This window comes from Rhincodon typus, chromosome 9 (genome assembly GCF_021869965.1).
Source record: "Rhincodon typus isolate 14 chromosome 9, sRhiTyp1.1, whole genome shotgun sequence".
NCBI classification, from domain to species: Eukaryota; Metazoa; Chordata; class Chondrichthyes; order Orectolobiformes; family Rhincodontidae; genus Rhincodon; species Rhincodon typus.
The window spans coordinates 37,439,931-37,463,522 of record NC_063340.1 but is presented as its reverse complement, the minus strand read 5'-3'; the positions used below and the strand labels follow the sequence as shown (position 1 = coordinate 37,463,522).

Below are 23,592 nucleotides of genomic sequence, written 5' to 3'. Positions count from 1 at the left end.
CTGTGCTCCTCCAGCTCCACATTGTGTTATCTCTGACTCCAGCATCGGCAGTTCTTACTGTCTCCAAGGACACCAGATGACTTGTCTTTTCTGTCTTAGATGCCTCAGGTGTGACAAATCACAATTCAGTAAAGCTGAAAAAAAATGCTGCCTGACCTTTTCATCTTGATCTCATCAAGACAAAAAGAAGAATTGTAAATTTCAGAAGGGTACAATATCGCATGAGAAAAGATTACTGATTAGTTGGCAAGAGGACTCTGATCAGTCAAGCATTGCCATGGATAATGAAGCAGGTAACAGTTAGTTCAAGTTTTTAATTAATTAAATAATTAAAATCGATCAATCACTCAAAACAGCTCATAGATTACAATCAGCAGGAAACAAATGTGTGTGCCACAAGCTTCAAATCATTTGCAAGTTTGCAATTAGTACTCGTCAAACGGTTGTTTACATGATGCCTGAAATGGTTATCAGGTTATTCGTTTTTCAGAACTACAGTCACGCTTTCAAACATTGTCTGTAAAGCAATTTTCTCATTACAGTTGCCAGGTTTTTAAAAATATTTTTTAAAAAACAATTACAGAATCACGTGGTTTTGTTTTCTTAGAAAGTAACTGGGATCTCTCTAACACTCTTGAAAACTGGTCCTTGACAAGGTTGCAACATACATTTAACAGTCTTGATCAGGATCATAATGATGAACATATATGTACCTTCAAATAAGCACGAGGGAACCACATTGTGAGCCCAACCAATAAACCTAAATTAACTGTTAGAACAATTCCTGGTACACATAGGTATGTTCAGTAAATGCGGTTCAAATCAGAATCACATCTAAAATTGGACAGTTCTGAATTTGCAAGAACAGGCTGGATAAGTACAGTCAACATTTGACCTGTTGCAATCAGCCAAAGAATACGCTGTTGATGCAATCTCCAGGTCACTGGGGGTGTACAGTCTTCATACCTGGCATCAAACTGGCACTGAAACACCATATTACTCATTTGTGCAGTAGACAGAATCTGTTTTAGTTTGATGGCAGTGTCTGATTGTTGGAGAATACCACTCATGTTGCAATGTGAAATGGTTAGTTTCACCTATTACTCAAATTTTTGATTCACTTTACCCTTCCTGGGCAATATGATGTAGATGGTGCACTTTCAGGACCAGAAATGAAGGCCTTTGGCCCATTTATGAGTTTGTGCAATACATAGCATGCAATGATTGGATTGGGCTAGCCATTATCCTACGCGTTAGTTCTGCTGTATCCTATTTCAGCATCAAGCTTGCAGGTGCTGATACAGCAACTTTATGAATTCATGAAGTTGTGAGAATCCCAATGTGTATGTTTGTGTATGGACCAGGGAAGGCAAGCTTCCAGTAGACAGTTGAAGAAAACCAAATTCTGTCCCGGCACATGAAGGAAAGGCAGCTGGTTTTGCTGTTCCATGGATGGCAACCATTTATTAGGAAATCATTCATGCTGCTCCTGCTGGGTGGCACAGTGACTCAGTGGTTAGCACTGCTGCCTCACAGCGCCAGGGACCCAAGTTCGATTCCACCCTCGCACAACTGTCAGTGTTGAGTTTGCACATTCTCCCCCTGCCTGCGTGGGTTTCCTCCGGGTGCTCCGGTTTCCTCCCACAGTCTAAAGATGTGCAAGGTAGGTGGATTGGCTATGCTAAATTGTCCACAGTGCCTAGGGATGTTTAGGTTAGGTAGGTTCGACATGGGAAATACAGAGGTACCGGAATGGGTCCGGGTGGGATGCTCTTCGGAGGGTCGATGTGGACTTGTTAGGCCAAATGGCCTGTTTTCATACTGTAGGAATTCTATGATTCAATAAAGCAAACATCTACAAATTGGAAATATGCAATTGCTAGGAGATTTTGGGGCTATTTCATCAACATTTGTTGTGGAAACTACCAAAAAATGTTGAGAGCTGGACCTGGGGAATCCCATGACAATACAATGCATTAGGGAATAGATGGTTTTGTCATTGAAGTTGAACTCAACTGAACAAATTGCTTAGTTCATAAATGTAATGGATACCAATTCAGCCAATGGCAGTGCATCTCAGTTGCCATGATACAGTGCAGTGAAAAAAAAGTCCACGATTTCCTTTAGGGAGCACATCAACAAATAGATTAGTAATGTCAAAACAGCATGTCTTCTTTTCACTAGACAACTGGATAGTATGGAACTGTCCTTATATGCCAAATGTCATTTGACTTTAGGAAATACTCAAATTACATATATAACCATGGATATACGGTTATATACACACTCACTTTACATAGTCTTCGCTAAAAATTGATGGAATTGTTCAGTACATATGCAGAAAACGCACTCAAGACAGGTTATTGCTACTCATTCCGCAACGTGACTAATTTATGTTGTGAAGCATATGTCATAGACAAGATGGGGCGTAAAGGGGCATCACATTTGCACACCATGAGCAGCCCAAATGTATGTGGCCACAGTGAATCACAAGGACAAATTTATTATACAAACTACCAAGTCACTCATTGCTATTAAATGTGTTTAACAATCATTTTTGAAAGTTGCCTCAGAACAGGGCCATGCACCATGCTGAGTGGCAGGCCAATGGTTGTGAATTCACACCCGTCAAAAACAATGACATGCATTTTGTCAATACAGCTGTGCAAATTCTTTGCTTTACGACAATTCATAATCACACAGATCTATTACACGTTTGGCAATGTCATTAATTGCACTGCTGAAACATTCCCATTTAAACAATTCTACAGTGTGGGCATGTTTCATCTGGAGACCGTGTGGTGGTACAACTGGAACAGAATTAAATGTGAAAGAAGTCTGGATACCGCAGGGTAATCCTACAATAAATCTGTTCAAATCTCAACCTGCATGAAAACTTGCTCAACCATCACACTGTGTCTCACTGTCACAGGACTAATATGTTTGGGAAAACGAACACTGGCACAATGTTGGGTCCCATACAAATTCTACGGACACCCTACCTGTTCTTAGTGGAGTCAAACTATGCTGCTGATATCCTGAATCTTGTCTCTGATATATAATTTGTCACCTTGTAGTACTCAACTTGCGCACTGATGACAAAACAGACATGCTATCAAAGCTTGGGGAATAACTGTTCCTGGTGCAGTCTCCATGGCGACATCTCGGCCAGTGTCCACCTGTCAACTTGTCAACTAACCAGCACCCTTTTCTCATGCAGTATAAATTGCTCTTTCATTTAAAATTTGGAATTCTTGCATTTGTCGTGATGAGTGCGAACGAAAAATTTCAATAGCATGTCTCTTTTTGTCAATAATACTACTTCATTTTGATGAAGCTCATTATACACACTAGATAGTTCAATAATGGAGCAATAACAGCAGTTTTTTTTAAAATCAAGTTTGATGTTTTAAAAAAGTGTTAGAAACAATAACTAAATGATGCAAACAGAGTGAAAGAGTCCATACACCACTGTGGAATGTATGGTGGAAAGATTGACCAAAATGACAAACAGGAAGTTAAATTACACAAATCAAAAATTATTGGTCCTACAAGTAAGGTGACAATATTTTTCAACGTAATTTACACTTTTCCTGTCCTGATACCAATAAATAATGAACACAGAGGTTTCAAAGTTTGTAACTGCTTTACAGTTGTTTTTACTCTAGGTTTTAATTCAGAAAATTGATTAATATCAGTTCTAAAATTATTAAGACTGAAAAAAGGTTACTTGCCATTAATGTAATATGAATTGATGTACTGGATTGCTGCTCGACTAACATCAGCTGTTTGGGCCCTTAGAGCAATGCCCCAAAGTTGGTCCATTCCACAAAGCTGTTTTGAAACAAAAACACATTTTTGTATATCCACATATCATTAAGCAATATTACTTTATCAAATTCCACCTATCTTTGTGATTTCACTATTCATATGAAAAAATTTCATAGGACTTATAGAGTCAGAGTTATACAGCATGAAAACACTCTCTTTGGTCCAACCAGTCCATGCCGACCATAATCCCAAGGCAAACTAGTCCCACCTGCCTGCACTTGACACGTATCCCTCCAAACATTTCTTATTCATGTACTAGCCTAAATGTTTTTTAAACATTGTAAATGTACCTGCATCCACTACGTCCTCTTGAAGTTCAATTCACACACAAACCACTGTGTAAAAATGTCGCCCCTCATGTCTTTTTTATATTTTTAACCCTCTCACCCTTAAAATAAGCCTCTTGAAACCCCCGACCCTTAGGAAAATACACTGGCTGTTCACTGTCTATACCCCTCATTATTTTATAAACCTCTAAAGGTCACCTCTCAACCTTCGATGCTCTAATGAAAACAGTCCCAGCCTGTCCAGCTTCTCCTTATAACTCAAACCCACCATTCTCAGCAACATCCTGGTAAATCTCTTCTGAGCCCTCTCTAGCTTAATAATACCCTTCCTATAACAGAGAGACTATACCTGGACACAGTACTCCAGAAGAGGCCTCATCGACGTTCTGTACAACCTCAATATAATGTATCAACTCCTATAGTCAAAAGGTCTCAGCAATGAAGACTGCTAAATGCCAAACGCCGCCTTAACCATCCTGTCTGTATGTGATGCAAACTTCAAAAAAATTATGTACCTGAACCCGTCTCTGTTCTACAACACTGCCCGAGGCCTTACTTTTAAGTGTTTAAGTCTCGTCTTTGTTTGTTTTACCAAAATGCAATACTTCACATTTATCTAAATTAAATTCCACATGCCACACCTCAGCCTATTGATCCAATTGATCAAGACGTCTTCGTAATCTTAGACAACCTTCTTCACTGTCCACTATACCACCAATTTGGTGTGATCCACAAACTTACTAACCCTGCCTCATATATCCTCATCTAAATCATTTTCATAAATGACAAACAAAAGCGGACCTAGCACCAGTCCCTGTGGAACACTGCTGGTCACAAGCCTACAGTCTGAAAAACAGCTCTCCACCATCACTCTGTCTCACACCATTAAGCTAATTTTGTATCCAACTGGCAAGCTTACCCTGAATGTCATATGATCTAACTTTAGTAGTTAGTCTACCATGTGGAACCTTGTCAAAGGCTTTACTAAAATCCAAGTAAACAATGTCTACCGCTCTGCCTAGGTCAATCTTCTCGGTTACAAGTTTGAAAGATTTGAGTTTGAAACATTACACAATTATTCAACAGCAACCCCTTCCCCATTCCCACATTATGAAAGGAGCAGGGCTTGTGGGCCTACATGTGTAATGCTCAACCAGTCAGCAGGAAAGCAAAAGCAACCTCAGGTGGAAGGTTCATACAGGACTTGAGTTTAACACAAAGATATAAACAAATGAGAGTTGGTGTAAGCTGTAATTCCTATAATACTCCCTATAATTCAAGAATCTGAATATATTCAAGGCTGAGATTAATAATAATTCAGCCCCACAGCTCTCTGGTATAAAAAGGGAACCCGAGGATTTGGATTTCAGAAAGTACGTCAAAAAGTTTCTATACAAACTAAGAACTCCCAGTATAAAAGACAACATATTAGCATATATAGGGATGGGTTAGCTAATAGGAAGCATAGTGAAGGGCTGAATGATGTTCCCATGTATCTACTGTCCTTGCACTTCTAGATGGTAATAGCTGTGGGTTTGGTAGGTGCTGCGTAAGGAGCCTTGGTATACTGTTTCTACTCAGTGTCGGTGGTGGAGGGAGTGAATGTTTGTGGATGTGGTGCCAATCAGGTGGGTTGTTTTATCCTGAATGGTGTCAAGCTTCTTGAATGTTGCTGAGCTGTACTCATCCCAGCAGATGGTGAACAGGCTTTTAGGAAGTCAGGAGAGGAGTTACTCCCTGCAAGATTCCTAGCTTCTGACCTCCTCTTGTAACTACAGTACTTGTATGGTTAAGGGTTAGCTCAGTTGGCTGAACAGCTAGTTTGAAGTGTAGTGTGATTCCAACAGCATAGGTTCAATACCCACACTGGCCAAGGTTAGCACGTAGAATTCTCCTTCTCAATCTCTCCCTCGCCTGAAGAATGGTGACTGTCAGCTTAAAACACCACCACTTGTCTCTCTCTCTGAAATGAGACATCAGCCCTATGGTCCAGTAGGACTGCGGCGCCTTTACCTTTTTTCTACTCATTTGGCTAATTTCGTTCAGTTTCTGGTCAATGGTAAACCCCAAAACATTCATTGTGGGATTTTGAAAATCAAGGGCTAATTGTGAGATTCATTCTTGTCGGAGACAATCATTACGAGGCACTTGTGTGGCACAAGCGCTGTTTGCCACTTTTCAGCCCAAGCCTGGATATTGTTCACGTCTTGCTACATTTGGGCATGAACTGGTTCAGTATCTGAGATGGCATAAACGGTGCTGAACATTGGCAAACATCTTGCTTCTGACTTTATGACAGAGAAAAGGTCTATAGTGAAGTTGCTGATAATGATTTGGCCAAAGATACACCCTTGAACTCCTGCAGAAATGTCTTGGAGCTGAGATTACTGACCTCCAATAACCACAATCACCTTCCTTTGTGCGAGGTATGACTCCAATCAGCACAGAGTCTCCCCGTGAATCTCAATGAATCCAGTTTTTCGAGGTCTCCTTAATGCCTCTCTCAGTCAAACGTGACCTTGGTGTCAAGGGCAGTCACTCTCATCTCACCTTTGGAATTCAGTGTGTTGTCCACATTTGGACAAAGGCTGTAATGAAGTCGGGAGCTGAGTGGCTCTAGCAGAACCAAAACTGGGCGTCACTGAGTAGATGCTGCTTGACAGCTACTCTAGTGGAAAATGTCATCGACAATGTTAAGTAAAGTTGATAAAAGGAGGAAGCTTCTAATGTCAAAAAGAGGAATAATCATAAAGATTTGGCAGATTTTAGATAGAAAAGTCCAAAAGTACTGTGGAACACTATCGGTCTAGCAAGAATGAGGAACTTGATAAAGTTAATATTAATAATGAAACTGCACTGGAGAACTTAATAAAGTAAAAGCAATGTTCTCTTCAACATGTTGTTCTTGTGCCCAGCTGAATTTTTTTTCCAGTCCCACAAAAAAAATTCTGTAGTCTTACACGTGTTATTTCTCAGAGCACAAAGCCGATTAGTAACTTTCGTGCTACTCGACGCCCATGTAAGATAGAAGGAAAAACTAATTAAGTCAACACTGCTTGCTCTGATGTCTACATCCTAAGAGATGACTACAAGGACAGTAGAAACATTTGGTTTTGATTTTCCAAAGTTCCTTACATTCTAGAACATATTCTGCAAATTGGGTGGTAGCAAATTTAACGCTGTTATTCAAGAAAGGACAGAGAGAGAAGTAAGTGGGAACTACAGGACAATTAGCTAACATAAGTAGTAGGCAAAATGCTAGAATCTATTATTAGAGGTGCCCTGACATATATGATTAGGCACTATTTATGGTAGTATAAAGCAAAATCATGTTCAACACTAATGATGTAACCAGTCAGCAGTGACAAAAGAGGTCAGAAGACAGGAAGGTCTGACTTCTGTTTTGTGACAAGGAGTTGTGTAATTGTCGCACTTGTATTTAATCTATGGTGAAACAGAAATCCTTCTAGGCCGCCTCAAACTGGTGGAATTACTAATCTTCAAGTAGGTGGAAACATTATTTTTCCTTGTTTCCTTCCATTATAGCCAAGACTGTGGAGCAATGCATTAGCATAAAGTCAATTCACCTTCACTTTTTTAGCATTCACTGCAGTTCATGCATGTAATTCACAGTGAAATATATACTAACAACAAAACATAACCATGCTAATTTATTTACATGAAAAAGTGAAGCAAAGGACTATGGCACTGCTTTGCAAACTACTTTCCAATGTGACCCCATTTCAAGATACTATTACCTGCTCAAGGGCAATTAGGAACAGGCAACAAATGATGATCTTAACAGTGATACCTACATCCCATGAATGAATACACATTGTAAAACAACCTGGAAACTAAAAAAAGGACCGGAGGCATTAGCAAAAACAGAACTCATGCTATGCCTTCATGTAGATTGTAGCTGCGCTCTTCATATTTCATTGCGATGGGAGACTTAGTGAAGCCACCCGCAGCAAGCCACCCGCAGCCACCCACCCACACCAGGACCCCCGCCCCACACACACACACACACACACACACACACACACAGTAAATTAGCTGTCTCCCCATCAACCTACAAACATACAGCTCTTGGCAAAACCCCTTTCATCCACTCAGCAGCTCCTCTTCCCAAACCCATAACTCCCAAATCAGAAACGGCTACCCTCCATTCATTCAGTAGACCATATTTTTCAAATAGCAATCCAACTCTACCCCGCCCCCATTCCCAACTATTACCCAGAGAATTGGGTTCTATTGTCATTCCCCTCCCACTTCTGCTCTATCCCAATCTGCTACAGCACACTCTTCTATTGGGATGAGTTACAGCAGACAGCTCCAAACTAGCATAGTTCTGAGTATTCTGCTCCCAGCCTTGATACTGCTGAGAATTTCCAGCTGTGATTTTCTCTAGGCTTTGGCCACATTGGAGGCAGCAGCTGCCAAGGAGAGGTGGAGATAAAAGAGTGGATCTCCATTACCTAAAATTGAAATTCTTCCAGATGAAATTTTACATCACTGCTGGTAGAATGAATAAACGGGAAGCTATTACATACAGCGCATTTCAAACGCATTCGATAAGTGTCACACAAAGTTATTTCAAGTTGGAAGTCACATGACCTGTTAACACAGACTAAAGACTGGCTAGTGGATAGAAAATGGGGGAAAAGAAACAGTGAATTTTCTGGTTGGTAGGCTGTAATTACTGGTGCACAGCACGTATTAGTGATGGGACTCAACTATTTACATTCTTTTTCAGAGACTTGATGAGGGCTGAGTGCATCATTTTCAGGTGTGCTGATGATATTAAACGAAGGTGGGAAATTAAGCTGTGAAGAGGATGCATAGAGATCAAAAGGTCATAATTTTGTTCCAAATCATCGATTCTAAAACCTATTGGTCACGTGGGCCAACATGGATTAATTAAGCAAAGTAAACGTGGATTTGTTATGAGGAAATCTTGTCTAACCAACTTGCATGAATTTTTTGACAGTAACAAAGATGACTGATAAAGGTAATGCCATTGATGTAGTGTGCATTGACAAATGTCTTTTGGAAGTCCAAGTGCCACATATCAGACTTGTGAGCAAAGTTAGAATAGAAGGAATATTAGCAACGTGGATACAAAACTGGATGCTTGACAGGAAACAAAGTAGTTTTGAACTGTTGTTTTTACAGACTAGAAAAGGTTTGAATATCAAGTATTATTACAGAGCAGACAAGTAACCATTTTACATTCAAACTCCTTTAGCCAATGCTTACTGGGTTTATATGATCTCTGCACGGAAATTTCTCCACAATTAAATTTCTACTTTTTTCTCACCTCGGAAGTGGAACCACCATCATAAGCACTGGTTGCAAGCCGGGCCAAATTGCATAAATGCTGGAATAGATTCAAACCAGTCATGCTGATAGTTTCTGGTTTTAACTGCGGCATCTGAAGTATATAATGTATAATTTGACAGAATGAGAAAACAATGAAACTGGCACCTATTAAACACTATTAGGAAAGAAGACTAAAATTTATTATATCACAATAAACACATAATACTTCTCACACGGTCTAGATTTTTACGCTTTACTGACTTACTCCATTATATACACAGATCTATCTGCATAAAGAAAAGCTTGCAGTCATCTTCTCAGATTTGAATTTCCAACAAAAGTATTTTCTGAAGGATTTAAACTAGTCCAGCTAGTACAATTTGTTTTTGCCATTGCCAACAGCAAAACTTGTCTATTTTCCAAACTGTGTAAAGGCAGTCCTTTTAACATCTATTCTTGCCTAAAATTAATAGGTTTCTAGGCAAAAAATAACTAGGACAATAATGGCAAAAGTATGTAAAAGTATTGCAAAGTTTCACTAACCTTTTCTAAAAAAAGATGCTTATATGTTTCCATTCCCATTGCATGCTGGTCTTTACTGCGAACTTGGTTAAGGAACCAGTGCAATGCATCATCATAACATTCAGGGTCTTCGACAAGGCAATGCCACAAAATATCCACCTGATCAAGACTTAACCCTAAAGTAAATACAAGAGCTGTTACAACTGAAAGTGCTTTTTTTTGGGGAGGTGTTTGGAAATAGAAAAATATAAACTTTAAAAAAAAACTACAAAATTTGGACTGCTGTGAAATCAGAACATAAACAATGGCAAAGTGGTAAACCACTATCCAAAATGGGCATCAATATAACAATAATCAGTATTTTTGGAGGTGTTCAATACACATTTTAATATACATAAATCACATACCACATGCTTTCAAAAGCAAATAGCACCTCTACTGATATGAAAATATTATGAATAGTTGACTTGCATGAGTTTATTCGTACTGTTTTAAAAAATGCATTCAAGGTGCTGGGGGTATGAAACGTTATAACTTTCAGCGATGACATCGAACATTTTCTGACCAACTACAGATGCAATTTAGAGTTCCTTAAACTTTGCCAATAATTATGTTGTAACTTCAAACAAACAAGTTAATTCTACATTGGGGTCTCTGAAGATGTAAGCCAATTAGTACCCAAACTATGGCTAGATCAGTGCTGTGAAAAAGTTCTCCTAAAAAAAATACAATCACAGTTACAAAATCCAGATTCCTACCCAGAAGTGTAGGCTTTGTGGGTAACCAGCTCCTGTTTAGAATTGTGCATTTAAGCTAAATAAAGTCTGACAGTTAAACTTCCTAAGATAAATGAGGTACAGCCTGGACCTAATCTTCTACACGATTGGAGACTAAATTCATAAGGGTCCACCATACAAAGAGACTTCCTCTCAAGAGGACTCAAAAATCAGGAGTTCAAATATCTCTAACGTGTTTGTACAAAATGAGATTAAAATCCAAAATCTGTTATATTTCACAGTGCAATCATCTTTGTGCATCCTTTAAGCTAAATGTTTATGTTCTGCATTTCTTGAGGATGAAAATAAACGGCAACTGCACTGTGTGAGATTCAAAGTAGTTGAAGACTTCTTGAAACAAGTCAGATCATCAAATTTTGAACTGTATTCAATATTCGATTCATATCTGTCCTTTAATCCTGGAGGACTGATTCTGCAATTAAAGTTCACTTCCAACAAATTCAAGAACCAAGCGTTGCTAAATCAATAGAACTACGGTCATCCCTGCTTCACGATCATGGAAATGACAAAAAGGTATGAAAAGAGAGCACAGGAAATAATTCTATGCAAACATTTCACCTCTTGCTATCAAACCTTAGCAGCAATTTATTCTCGAAAAATTAGCAGAAAATCATTGAGCTATTTAATCAGTCAATGGGTCACTTCTTACAGCAGGATCATCAGCCAGTTCACGAACATTTCTATGACATACTCATACCTCTGTGATTAAGTAGAAAAACAAATATGCTTTGACAACTTGGGAACCATACTTTGACATGTAGGAAACCAGAATCTGTTACTCCCCATTTATTGATATATCCCACTGCAATGCTTTAATTCAAACTCTTGTTTATTTAAAATTGCTTTTTGATGACAAGTTCCCAAACTCTTCAAAAGGCCAAACTGTATTCATCTGACATGACTTCTTTATCACACACCGAAGCACCATGCTCCCATTATCTTGGTTGAGATGAGCTTACTCAATGATGCATTCTTGGTTCTTCTAGTTTATGCTGGTTACATTTTACATTGCAAATATGTTGCCAAAAATTCAAAACAACACATAACAAAACAGGTGACAGACAATGTCAGGGCAATGCCTTGTTCAAAGTTAACTTGGCAGTCGAAAGTCAGTCATCATTAGCTGGTTCTCCATCTCTACCAGAGTTCACTTGCTGACCAATCATTAGTCTCCTCTCACACAGTATAAACAGAGCTATTTTCCTCTTACACTGGCATTTCTTGTGAAATGTCCTGATAAGTGCAAGACAAAAAACTTCGACAAAAAGTATATCATCTCTTTTATCAATGCTCAAGTTCTGTACTACCAAACAAAAATATGGCAGCAAATAACGACTTACTAAAATGGTCTGGAGATCCTAGAGTTGAAAAAACACATGTCAGAAACTGGAGACGAACCTGCACTTCCGCACCATGGCTGTACCTGTATTATAATTGTTAGACATAGAGTTAATGCTGGGAAATTAGAAGAAAAGTACTGTTTTGTTTACGTGCTAATTTTTTAAAATTTCTATATATTCAAGGGATTGCAGACATACAGGAATGACAGCAAGCACCAATTTTAATTCAGTACTCCATAAAAAGGACAGTTCATAATAAAATCAGTTCAATACATCAGATGAAAGTTTCAACAAAAGATCTTTACTTCTTGAGTTTATTCATTTAGACATTGTCAGGCTCCAAAGTATTAACAATGCATAATCAAGAAAATACCAGCTTCTTGAGACAGTCAGGCAAATTGACCTACACTTCTACTGACATTCACAGACTTTCATCTGGTTGGAATTTCAGTCTTGAAAATGAGAATCTGGGTTTTGAGCAAACTGGGAGGTGAGGGGGACATAACCATAAATAAATGAGCCAAGCATCATATGTAACTATTAGGAATGAAAGGCCACAGGGAAAAATGAAAATTTCTGGTCTGACAGCAATAGACTTAATTTCCAAAAGCATGAATGTGGTTTCATGCGACTGACTGCTGAAAGTTTAGTCCATATGCTTATGTCCACTTCACAGATCTAGCAATTTGCATTTTTAAAAAACATATCTTGAGGAGGTTTTGATTGCCCTTAAGAACTTAAAGCTGTAATTAGAAATCTTTCAAATGACGTTGAGGAAAGATACAACATACTTTTCTGAATTTTGCAAAGCCCGCGAGAGGGGAGAGGTGAGAGATCCAGGAGAAGAGGCCAGGAGGGTAGGCCAAGAGGGAGGCAAAACTTTTTAAGCCCTGCCACAGAAAGTGTGTGCGCGCATGCATGTGTGTGTCTGCGATACAGGCATTGCAGTACATGGGGCTGATCAAAATGGTGATGAATGCCAACAATGCACTCAACAACACTGAAACGAAAACAGCATTACAAACAAAAATAAAATCCCAATGAGTAAATTATGTTAAAACAGAACATTAATTGGAGCAATGTTAAATGAGGACTGCCTGCCATAAAATTTAAATCCAAGAAAAGTGACTTCAGAAAGTGAGAAATACAATATATTGTGTAGTACATTCAAACAAATCTTATTCTATCAAACTCAGTATAAACTTCATCTTAATTTCTTTTTAAAAATCTGATCTTCAGTTTTTCTTTAAACAATTTGATAACCCAATAGATTTTGTATGGACCAAAAAAGCTTCCAAGATATACTAACGTATCCTGGAAACCATGCACGGTGCCCATTCTCACCTGAAATTGTATACTGCTGACTAACAAGATCCATTACCCCAAAGCAATGTGGAACGACATGCTCTCTTCTACAAAGCATCGATCATTTAAGTTCAATGATGAAGGAAGAGAAAGACTGGATAGCTTCATGACTGCTCCTTACAAATTCGGCAAAAATGGAGAACTAGTTACTGTTCCCAACACAATTTGAATTTTAAGAGGGTGGAATACTTTCAATTCAAAAGGTTGAATGGATGAACATTACAGCAAGGTGATGTTGGTTCCATTATTTCCTACACTTCAGAGAAACAAGCAATGTCATTGAACCGAATAGCCCTCCCAGTTTGTTGTTCTGGTGTATTAATAAGATGGATGAATTCCCCAGCTTTCCCAAAAATAGAATCTGTTGCTTAGTTAATGCTGGGTTAGGTTATAGAAATCCCATTTTGCAGCATGAAATTAACCACTAGCTTAAAAATAGAAACAGTGCATATTTTTGCAGCTTCAGGGAGAATTGTTTAAGCACTTGATCTGGATTGCAGATCTGTGTACAGAAGGTGGCAAATGTCATGTGTTATGGACCAGACTAAATCCCCTCAAGATATGTTAAGATAGCCTAGACCTTCACTTTTTCTTATTTTAAAAGGTAAGTGTACAGGATTACATTCCAGATGCAATTCAATTGGTCAAACTACTTTAAGCAAAACAAACTATTTTTACACTACAGTTAAAATACAGACAAAAATAAAAATAAAATTGGCATCACTGTTACTCTATCGAAATGCTTAACAAAATAATAGATATATTAACTAGTATTAATTAAGCATTCCAGTATAGTGACTTCCCATAAACACACCACTGTCAAAAGCAAATTCAGTAAAATAGACTGTCCTACATGCAATTCTAGCAGCAGGAAGAGAATCCCAGCTTTCAGCTGTAACTCAGACAGGAATAAGAGTTTCCATATCCAGCTTGAAGACCCTCGCAATTGCAGAAAGCTAAAACTAAAAATCTGGTCTGTGGGAGCTTGACCCCACTCAGTCAGGCTGCTTGTATTGTTCTATCTTTAAAAAAAAAACTCAATACCTCTGTCTCAACATTTCTTCACACAAGGACCTCTTAAAGCCATAGTATCCAGAAATTAATCTGTCTGCCTACAAGGCAAAATCCAAGAGATACAGATTCCACCCCGATGTGTGCAATCTACTGGATTCCCCCATTATTATCACATCTCAAAAGCACAGAAAAGCACAAAGAAATATGAAGACGTTACATAGAATTTTCATTCCGAGTACAAGACGGTCCACTGCCCTCACTTAATTTATCCACAATGGCCAAACAAAATTATACATAAAACTTAAATTACATTCTTCAGAAAGGTGAATGTGCCTTGACACAAGAATCATTACTTCCATAAATGTTTGTACACCGAAGGAATGTTCTATCATGAACAACACAAAATCCTTGTTATCTACAGGGATAGGAGCATGAAGCTCCCATGGATAGCACAGAAGTTTCCATCTACCACAAAGGACTATGATGTCAGGATGTGTCAATGAAGGGAAAAGATATTGAGTTTGTGCTGGTATGCAGATGCACAGGTAGTAAATTCAAGTATAATGAGGAGTGTGTACACTTTGGTATACCCTACATTTGGAGAATAAGTTTAAATTAATCTTGCATGTAAGAATTGGTATTTTCAAATACTAAGTTCTCAAAACTATTATGTAAAGATAGTCTCTGAATAAGTGAAATACACAACTTATACTTTTTTAAAACTGCGAAAACAAACTCTTGAATCTACCTACAGTCTAAAATTTGATTGTATCAGTTTTAACACAGATCAAATTAATCAAATGCTGAAATCCATGTTAATGTTCGAAAGTGTTCAAAAAGATGATCAGCAGGCATACTTACAACAAATGTTTATGCACTCCTTCTCTAACTGCTTGAATGTAGTGTATCAGATTGTCAAAGAAAAGTTTCATCATGCTTAGTTCCTTTTCTGCCCACCTATATAATAAAAAGATGATCTTTCATGGCATCGTACATTCGTTGTCCACAAGTGGATTGCAATTTTGATTTTATTTCTAATACAGTGTATATTACACTACAAAAGCAAATAATTTTCTGACTATTCGAGAGCAAGTTAGTACATATTCTACTTATACCAATAATTCATTTTACAAATATAAATCTCTAAAGTCTTTATCTAACAATTTATAAACTTATGTAAAGTACAAACAATTTGGTTCTTTTATCCCTAACACCATTCATTACCATCTACTTACATTGTAGAACTTTTCATTTACATAATTATAAAATACAATTTTCTTTATCGGAGATGATTTTCTTCATCTGAGTCAGTTGCAAAGCACCATGGCATCATCTTCTGGAGCCAGCTCATCTATCTGTCCTACCTTACTAAAATGCTATTTTATTGTAGACGCCTGCTCAATTTTTTTTAATCGCAATACAGTGTATAACGTTAAAATAAAACATGAAATTTACTCCCTTACCCTCTCAAAATGTGCACTTCATACTTTTTGTGATTTGCCTAACTGACTGTTCATTATAAGTGAAATATTGTTATTGCACAGAGCATAGGGAAAACTCCAAAGTTGGATAATAACAGAAATTTTCAATATGCTCGGATACATACTGTGTAAAAAATGAAAATGATTGAATTCTTGCAGGAATTTTACTAGTTTCAGGGGAGAATTTGGCTGCTGCCACTATATATTTTGAGCCCAGCTTCACATGTAGGGTATCTAAAAACACTGACTTACGCATGCCATTCATAGGAGGTTTCACGTTGCAATTCAATTTCAGGGGTATCACCACTATGAACTAAGAAAATGCCTCATTTGGTAACAGTCTCAATAGTCAGAAGGTTACACGTTGAAGCCCAGTATTTCAGTTGGCACATCAGCATCATTCTGAAGGAGTACTTATTTTCACACGTAGCCTTTGGATACATCATTAAAAGTCATTTTTTAAAAAATTCATTTATGGGATGAGGGCATCGCTGACTAGGCAGCATTTATTGCCCATCCCTAATCGCCCAGAGGACAGTTAGGAGTCAACCACACTGCTGTGGGTCTGGAGTCACATGTAGGCCAGACCAGGTAAGGATGATAGCTTCCTTCCCTAAAGGACATTAGCAAACTAGGTGGGCTTTTCCTGACAATCAACAATGGATTCACGGTCATCGTTAGATATTCTCTCAACTAACTCCAATAAAAATAAATTTAATGCTTGCTTCACTATCACATTTTTTGTCAATACTAAAAACCCTTGGCTGGATTTTTGAACTAGTATCAGTGTATGTGGGAGATGTATCAAGATGTTATAGAAATATAAAAATGCCTTCTTACATTAGCAATTTGTAAATAAACTGAAGAGTCTTTAACTTGAAAAAATTGCAATCTGTTAGAGAATTGTGGGTTACTTACATAGTTATCCAATGCGTATCATAACTGCTTCCAAATTGTTGAAAAGTGCCAAACAGTTTTGGCAAAAGACGAAGTGAAACAACCACAGATCTAAATAAAGTTAATTGGGTATGATTAATATTAAACAATTATTTAATTTTGGGTGTCAATTAATCATAGTTTAAAGAAAGTTTGCTCACTATAATAAAACATCTTGTAAGAACAATTTCTGAAGCTATTTTTCAATTATATTTTCATGTAAAATTTATGACACATGATAATCTCAGTAATACAAATGAGGACATCTTAAGAATCAAGTACTCACTACATACTCAGAGTGAACAGTAAATCAACTTCATCATGCACTGGGAAACATAATTTTATTTCTTACCTATCATTTGCCAGATTTTCTAAACAACCTTCAATGAATCTCATTCTAATCTGCCGATCAGTAAACCAGCACACAAGGGAGCACAGTAGTTTCTCAGCTTCGTTTATCAACCCCTCAGAGAGGTGAACCTACACAGACAAACAGTAAGTAACCAACAGCACTATATTCAAACAATTCTGAATCGTTATGATGAAAATAAAAACATACCGCATCTTCATCTTGCACCAAGTCCCAAAGAAGCGTATTACCCTTTTTGCAAACATTGTCTAAATTGATGTCCGTGACTGCATTTGAGTTATATTGATGCTTATGAACATTAGGAGCTGAGGAAAGAAGGTACAATATTCAAGTAGTAAAATAAAATCCATATTCAGGAACAGATAAATTATTTACTCAAGACTCAACAATTTTCTTCTGACATTCACAAGTCCCTACATTTTTGTAATGATCCAAAAATCATTGTTAGTATTATAGGCAGTTTTCCAAAACTTTCATAGCACATTTAATTTCGCCTTTGTACTACCTTCCTTATGACCGTACCAAGGATTCCATCTTTGTTTTGCACAGACTACACTCTGTGACAAAGGATTTTGTACATCAACAGGCCATCAACAAGTAATATTAATTATCTAAACAAGGTCAATGGGCAGAACAATTAATTTGCTCTTAATTAATACAAGTATCAACAATACCATATCACATAAAAGAGGAAAATAAAACCACACTAGCTATTAAGCATAATTGCAACAACAGTTCTCAGCAAATGTCTTTCTAAACTTTAGAGAACGATCTTCCCACTACATAGTACTACGTTAGTGCTAAATTACTTAGTTCTATATAGTGTAGCTATTATCTATCTCCGCCCAAACAAGTAAAATTAAGTGGGGTAATGGAGTTAATAAGATGGCATCAGTACATTTGAGAGAGTGGGTCTTAGATCAGAAAGTCAAGATACAGAATCAGTTTGAGTCAAACTAAGAAACAGAAACAGACAGCAAACATTGGCAGGATGTGTTTTCAGGCTGCCAGTGGTAATACTGTAGGACACAGTATACATCAAAAAATTACAGCTGCATGTAATGAAGATAATACAGCAATCATGGGGGACTTCAATCTATCTCAGGCTAGCCATACCTATCTCACACTAATGCTGTGGAGGGATTCCCGGAACGTATATGAGGTAGCTTGCTAGAATAATATGTTGAACCACCAATTATCGAATGGGCTAATTTATATTTAATACCATGCAACGGGAAAAGGCTAAATGAATAATCATACTTCAAAGAAGCTTGTAGGGAAAAAGGGAGCATAAAATGAGCTTGTGAGTGATAAGTTCAATCTAAAACTAGGGTCTCAAATACAAACAAGGGAATCCACTAAGGTATGAGATGTAAATATTCATGTGGCAAAATTAGGAAACATCATTTAAAAGGTACGATGATACACAGATATTGGTAAGCATTTAAAGTTTTAATACATAGTTTACAAAAAATAACGTCTGTTCCTTCAAGGCACAAGAACCTAGCAGGAGTAATGACCTAGCCATGGCCACCTAAAGAAGTTAAAGATCATATTTGATCAAAAAAGTTGCCGATAACATTACCGAAAAAACATTGGAAGGATTTTAGAATTCCACAAAGTTGAAATTGATAAATGAAGGTATAATAATGTGAATGCAAACTAATGCGAAACATAAAAATGGATTGTAAAAGCTTCAGTGAAAAAAAGTTAGGAAAGACAAATGTGGGTCCACCAGAGACAGAGACAGGAAAATTCATAATGGGGAATAATGAAATAGCAGAGAACCTAAACAAATACTACAATCCTGTCTCTACAAAGGAAGGCATTCCTTCTAAGAATATTTCAGAACCAGGGGATTAGCAAGAATGGAAACTGAAAGAAATTGGTATTGGGAAAAAAGATGGCACTGGAGAAATTAGTGCGAATGAAAGTTGATAAATATCCTGCACCTGATGGTCTACATTCCAAAGTGTTGATAAAAGGTGGCTGATGTAACCCCACTGTTTAATAAAAGGAAGAGGAGAGAATTAGGGGAAATACAGGCCTGTTAGCTTGACATCATTAGTAGGGAATATGCCAGAATCCAGGATAAAAAACATGGTAACTGAACACTTAGAAAATAATGGTAGGATTGGGCAAAGTGCACATGGATATCTAAAAGGGCAAATCATGTTTGACAGACCTGATGGGAGTTTTTAGAATGAAGGACAGATAAGGTGGAACCACTGATTATGGTGCTCTGTATTTGAATTTTCAGAAGGCCTTCGATAAAGGTTCCACACAAGAAGTTATTAAACAAAATTACAGCGTATGGGATTTTAAGTAAAATACTGACATTCAGAATTGTTTAACAAACAGAAAATAAATAGCTTGACAAGCTATGGCAAGTTGTGCACCACAACATTTAGGATCAACATTTAGGCCCCAGCTGTTCAAAACTTACAATGACTTGGGTGTGGAAGATCCAGGATAATATTTTCAAATTTACTGATGACTGAAAACTAGTTGCAAATGAGAGTTGTGAGGAGGAAGCAAAGAAGCTTCAAGGGGATTTAAATAGAGTGAGTGAGCAAAACAACATATAAAAAAAGGTGAAGTTATTCACTTTGGTACATACAACAGAAATGCAGTACATTTCTTAAAAAGTAAGAAATTTGCAAGCATTGGTGACCAAGGGGACCTGGATGTGCATAGTCATTAGTCACTAAAAGCAACATCCAGGTGCAGTAAGCAATTAGCAAGGCAAATAGCATTTTAGCTTTTATCATAAGATGACTTGCGTACAAGAGTAAAAATGTCTTAACGCAATTGTAAAAAGCCTTGGAGAGACCGGATCGGGCATATTTAAGTGGTTTTACCTCAGGAATGATACACTTGCCATAGAGGAGTGCATCAAACTTCTACCAGATGGTTGTGTGGGATGGCAAGATTGTCCTGAAGAGGTAGGAAACAGAGAGAGGGTGGTGGTTCAGGGTTGTTTTTCCAGACAGACAAGAGGCCTATGACCAGCAATGTGCCCCAAGCATCAGTGCTGGGTCAACTGCTTTTTATCATTTATATAAATGATTTGGACATGAACATAGGAGGAATGGTTAGTAAGTCTGCACATGAACCAAAACTGGTGGTGCAGTGGACAGTGAAGAGGGTTATCTCGGAGTAAAACGGGACTTTGATCAGATTGGCCAAGGATTGGCAGATGGAGTTTAATTTAGATAAAATGTGAAGTGTTGCATTTTGGTAAAACAAATCAGGGCAAGACTTGTACACTTAATTGTAGGGTCCTGGAGAGCGCTGCTGAACATAGAGACCTTGAAGTGTCACAGTTCCTTGAAGGTGGAGTTGCAGGTAGACATGTTAGTGAAGGCAGCATTTGGTATACTTGCCTTTATTGGTCTGTGCATTGAGTATAGAGTTGGGTTGTCATGTTGTGGCTGTACAGGTCATTGGTTAGGCCATTTTTGGAATAGTGCGTTCAATTCTGATCTTCCTGCTGTAGGAAAGATGTTGTTAAACTTGAGAGGGCGCAGAAAAGATTTATGAGGATATTGTCGGAATTGTAGGGTTTGGAGAGGTTGGGGCTATCTTCCCTGGACTGTCTGAGGTTGGGGAATGACCTTATTGAGATTTATAAAATCATGAGGGGCACGGATAGGATGAATAGCCAAGATCTTTTTCCCAGGGTAGGGAAGTCCAAAACTAGAGGAAACAGGCTTAAGGTAAGAGGGGAAAGATATAAAGGGGACCTAACTGGCAACTTTTCACAGAGCTTCTAGAAGTGGTGGAGGCTATTACAATTGCAATATTTAAAAGGCATCTGGATGGGTACACGAATAGGAAGGGTTGAGAGGAATATGGGCCAAACACTGGCAAATGAGACAAGATTAGTTTAGGATATCTGGTCAGCATGGACGGGTTGGACTGAAGGGTCCGTTTCCATGCTATACAACTCCATGACTCTGAGGAATTAAGAAGTTTGTGCCTATATTCTCTTTAGAGCCTAGAGTAATGAAAGGCGGTCTAATTGAAACACACAAAATTCTTCAAGCGCTTAATAAGGTACAGCGCAGGAAGGATATGGCTGTGAAGGCTGTAGAAGGCAGGAGAGAGATCTAGAACCAGGAGATGCAGTCTCAAGCAAAGTAATAAGCCATTAAGAACTAAGATCAGGAGGAATTTCTTCATTTAGAAGGTGATGAATCTTTGGAATTCCCTACTCTGGAACGCTCTGAATGCTCAGTCATTAATTACATACAAGACACAAATATAAAAATCATAGATCAATAGATTTCTAGATATTAAAGATAGCAGATACGGGGCTAGTGCAGAAAGTGATACTGAAGTCGAAGATCAGTCACCATCAGTCAATGGTAGAGCAGGCTCAAGGGCCTAGGGTAAACATAAGTTTTGCTGCTGCCCATTACAATAATAGAACCATTATTACTGCAAAGCATTGCGAGTATAATTTCAGTTTGGAGGCAAAAATCAGCTTTGCTGTATTGCAACATACAGTAAACTCCACTACTCAACCTTTCTGATAAAGCTCAGGGGAGTTGGTTTCAGTGATTTTTACCAAATAAAGTTCAAATTTTAAATGTTAAATTGGATTACTATTCAATGCATTCACAAATCTCAAGCAATAGTAACAGAAAATATGCAACAACTTTTCTATTTTACCATTCATTCTGCAAATTAATTCACATTTCCCTACCTTGACTAAGATGTTCATGGTAGATAGATGCGAGATTGGGGAGATGTTGTTGAAGATGAGATGTAAGTTCTGCATGAGAATTGATCTGTACCAGTTCTTCTTCGCAACCTGACTCTTCCCCATCAAAGTCTGCCATGTTTTTTTCAGATTTTGCACTGACCTGAGAACTACTACAGCTGACATCATCTGCACTCATCATATCATCACCCAAGTGCCTGTAAAACAAATATTTCATAACTATAGAACTTCACAAGAAACATTTTCTTTCCTATACAAAAAATAATTTGCACAGAATACATCAATTAATATTCACATACAATCCAAGTGTTATTTGAAATGTGTGAAAGAGAATTTAATATTCACTAAAAGCACTCACAGAACTAGAAGAAATCAAACCGATACTCAAAGCAAGTGACCTGGGGCACGAGAGACTGCGACACTCAAAAAACAAGTCCCATTCTTTTCAATTCTGCAAAGATTATCATAGCTCTCCCCTTTTCTTAATTAGTCCTTACAGTTAAACACCAAAAGTTAAAGCATCATCCTGAAAAATCAGTTTCAAGATCAACACTGTGACCGGACAGGTTAATGCTGGCACAACAAAAATTTCAAACATTACAGTTAAGCAGAAAAATAATTTGAAAACTTAAGAATACTATTAAAAGATTGGCAAGATTAAGGAATCCCTAACTGGCCAGCACAGTGGCTAGCACTGCTGCCTCAGTGTCAGGGACCCAGGTTCAATTCCACCCTCGGTGGAGGTTGCACATTCTCCTTGTCTCTGCGTGGGTTTCCTCTGGGGGCTCTGGTTTCCTCCCACAGTCCAAAGATTAAGTTAGGTGGATTGGCCATGGGAAATGCAGGATTACAGGGTTAGGGCACAGGGGGAAAGGTCTAGGTGGGATGCTATTCAGAGGGTCGGCGTGGGCTCGATAGGTCAAATGGCCTGCTTCCACACTGTAGCAATTCTATGATTCTAGTAATATGAAGAGTTAGGCAAAGATTGCAGAGACAAATACTGTTAACAAAAAGCTAAAAAAATCCTGCTAAGTTTAATACTCAGTTTTTATGATTAGATACTATTCATGCCAGCTCAAACGGCAGTAACACAGTTGCTTGATTCAGAAGTTTGAGATCGTGGTCTACAGCAGAGACTTGAACAAAATCTAGGCCAACATTCTAGTGTAATGCTCAAAGAATGCTGCACGGTTAACTTTGCAGTCTTTCAGACAAAAGAAGCTGAAGGTCTGTCTATCAACATCAGCTCCACTGTTTCAAAACAGAACATGGGAGTAAGAGATAACAAGGTGTAGAGCTGGATGAACGCAACAGACCAAGCGGCATCAGAGGAGAAGGAAAGCTGACGTTTTGGGTCTGGACTCTTCTTCAGAAAAAAAAAAAGAGAACATGGGAGTTGTCTGCTATGAATCAGCATTCCTCTGCACTTCTGAAGTCCTTATGACATAGGCTTTAAAGCAATTTGAAAATAGCAGCATTCAGGAATTTCAAGAAGTAGCACTGTTTGGTCACTAAGGGGGTCCCAGGGCTGGGGAATCCATAATTTGGAAAACTTAGTTAAAAGTAATCAGGGCCACTTGTGCACTCTAACTAGAGGA

General features: G+C 38.0%; 1 protein-coding gene across 3 annotated transcripts in view; it reads right to left on the bottom strand.

Annotated features, from left to right (window-relative positions):
- usp34 (ubiquitin specific peptidase 34) overlaps positions 1 to 23,592 on the bottom strand; it is a 267,373-nt gene that overhangs the window by 198,864 nt on the left and 44,917 nt on the right. For all 3 annotated transcript variants that reach the window (XM_048600750.1, XM_048600752.1, XM_048600751.1), the window contains exons 14-22: positions 21,977 to 22,191; positions 17,455 to 17,570; positions 17,248 to 17,375; positions 16,878 to 16,967; positions 15,340 to 15,435; positions 12,100 to 12,182; positions 9,984 to 10,138; positions 9,439 to 9,552; positions 3,735 to 3,834 (exon numbers count right to left, since the gene is read on the bottom strand). In XM_048600750.1, the coding sequence (XP_048456707.1) occupies positions 3,735 to 3,834; positions 9,439 to 9,552; positions 9,984 to 10,138; positions 12,100 to 12,182; positions 15,340 to 15,435; positions 16,878 to 16,967; positions 17,248 to 17,375; positions 17,455 to 17,570; positions 21,977 to 22,191 (1,097 nt within the window). The remainder of the gene's footprint in view (positions 1 to 3,734; positions 3,835 to 9,438; positions 9,553 to 9,983; positions 10,139 to 12,099; positions 12,183 to 15,339; positions 15,436 to 16,877; positions 16,968 to 17,247; positions 17,376 to 17,454; positions 17,571 to 21,976; positions 22,192 to 23,592) is intronic.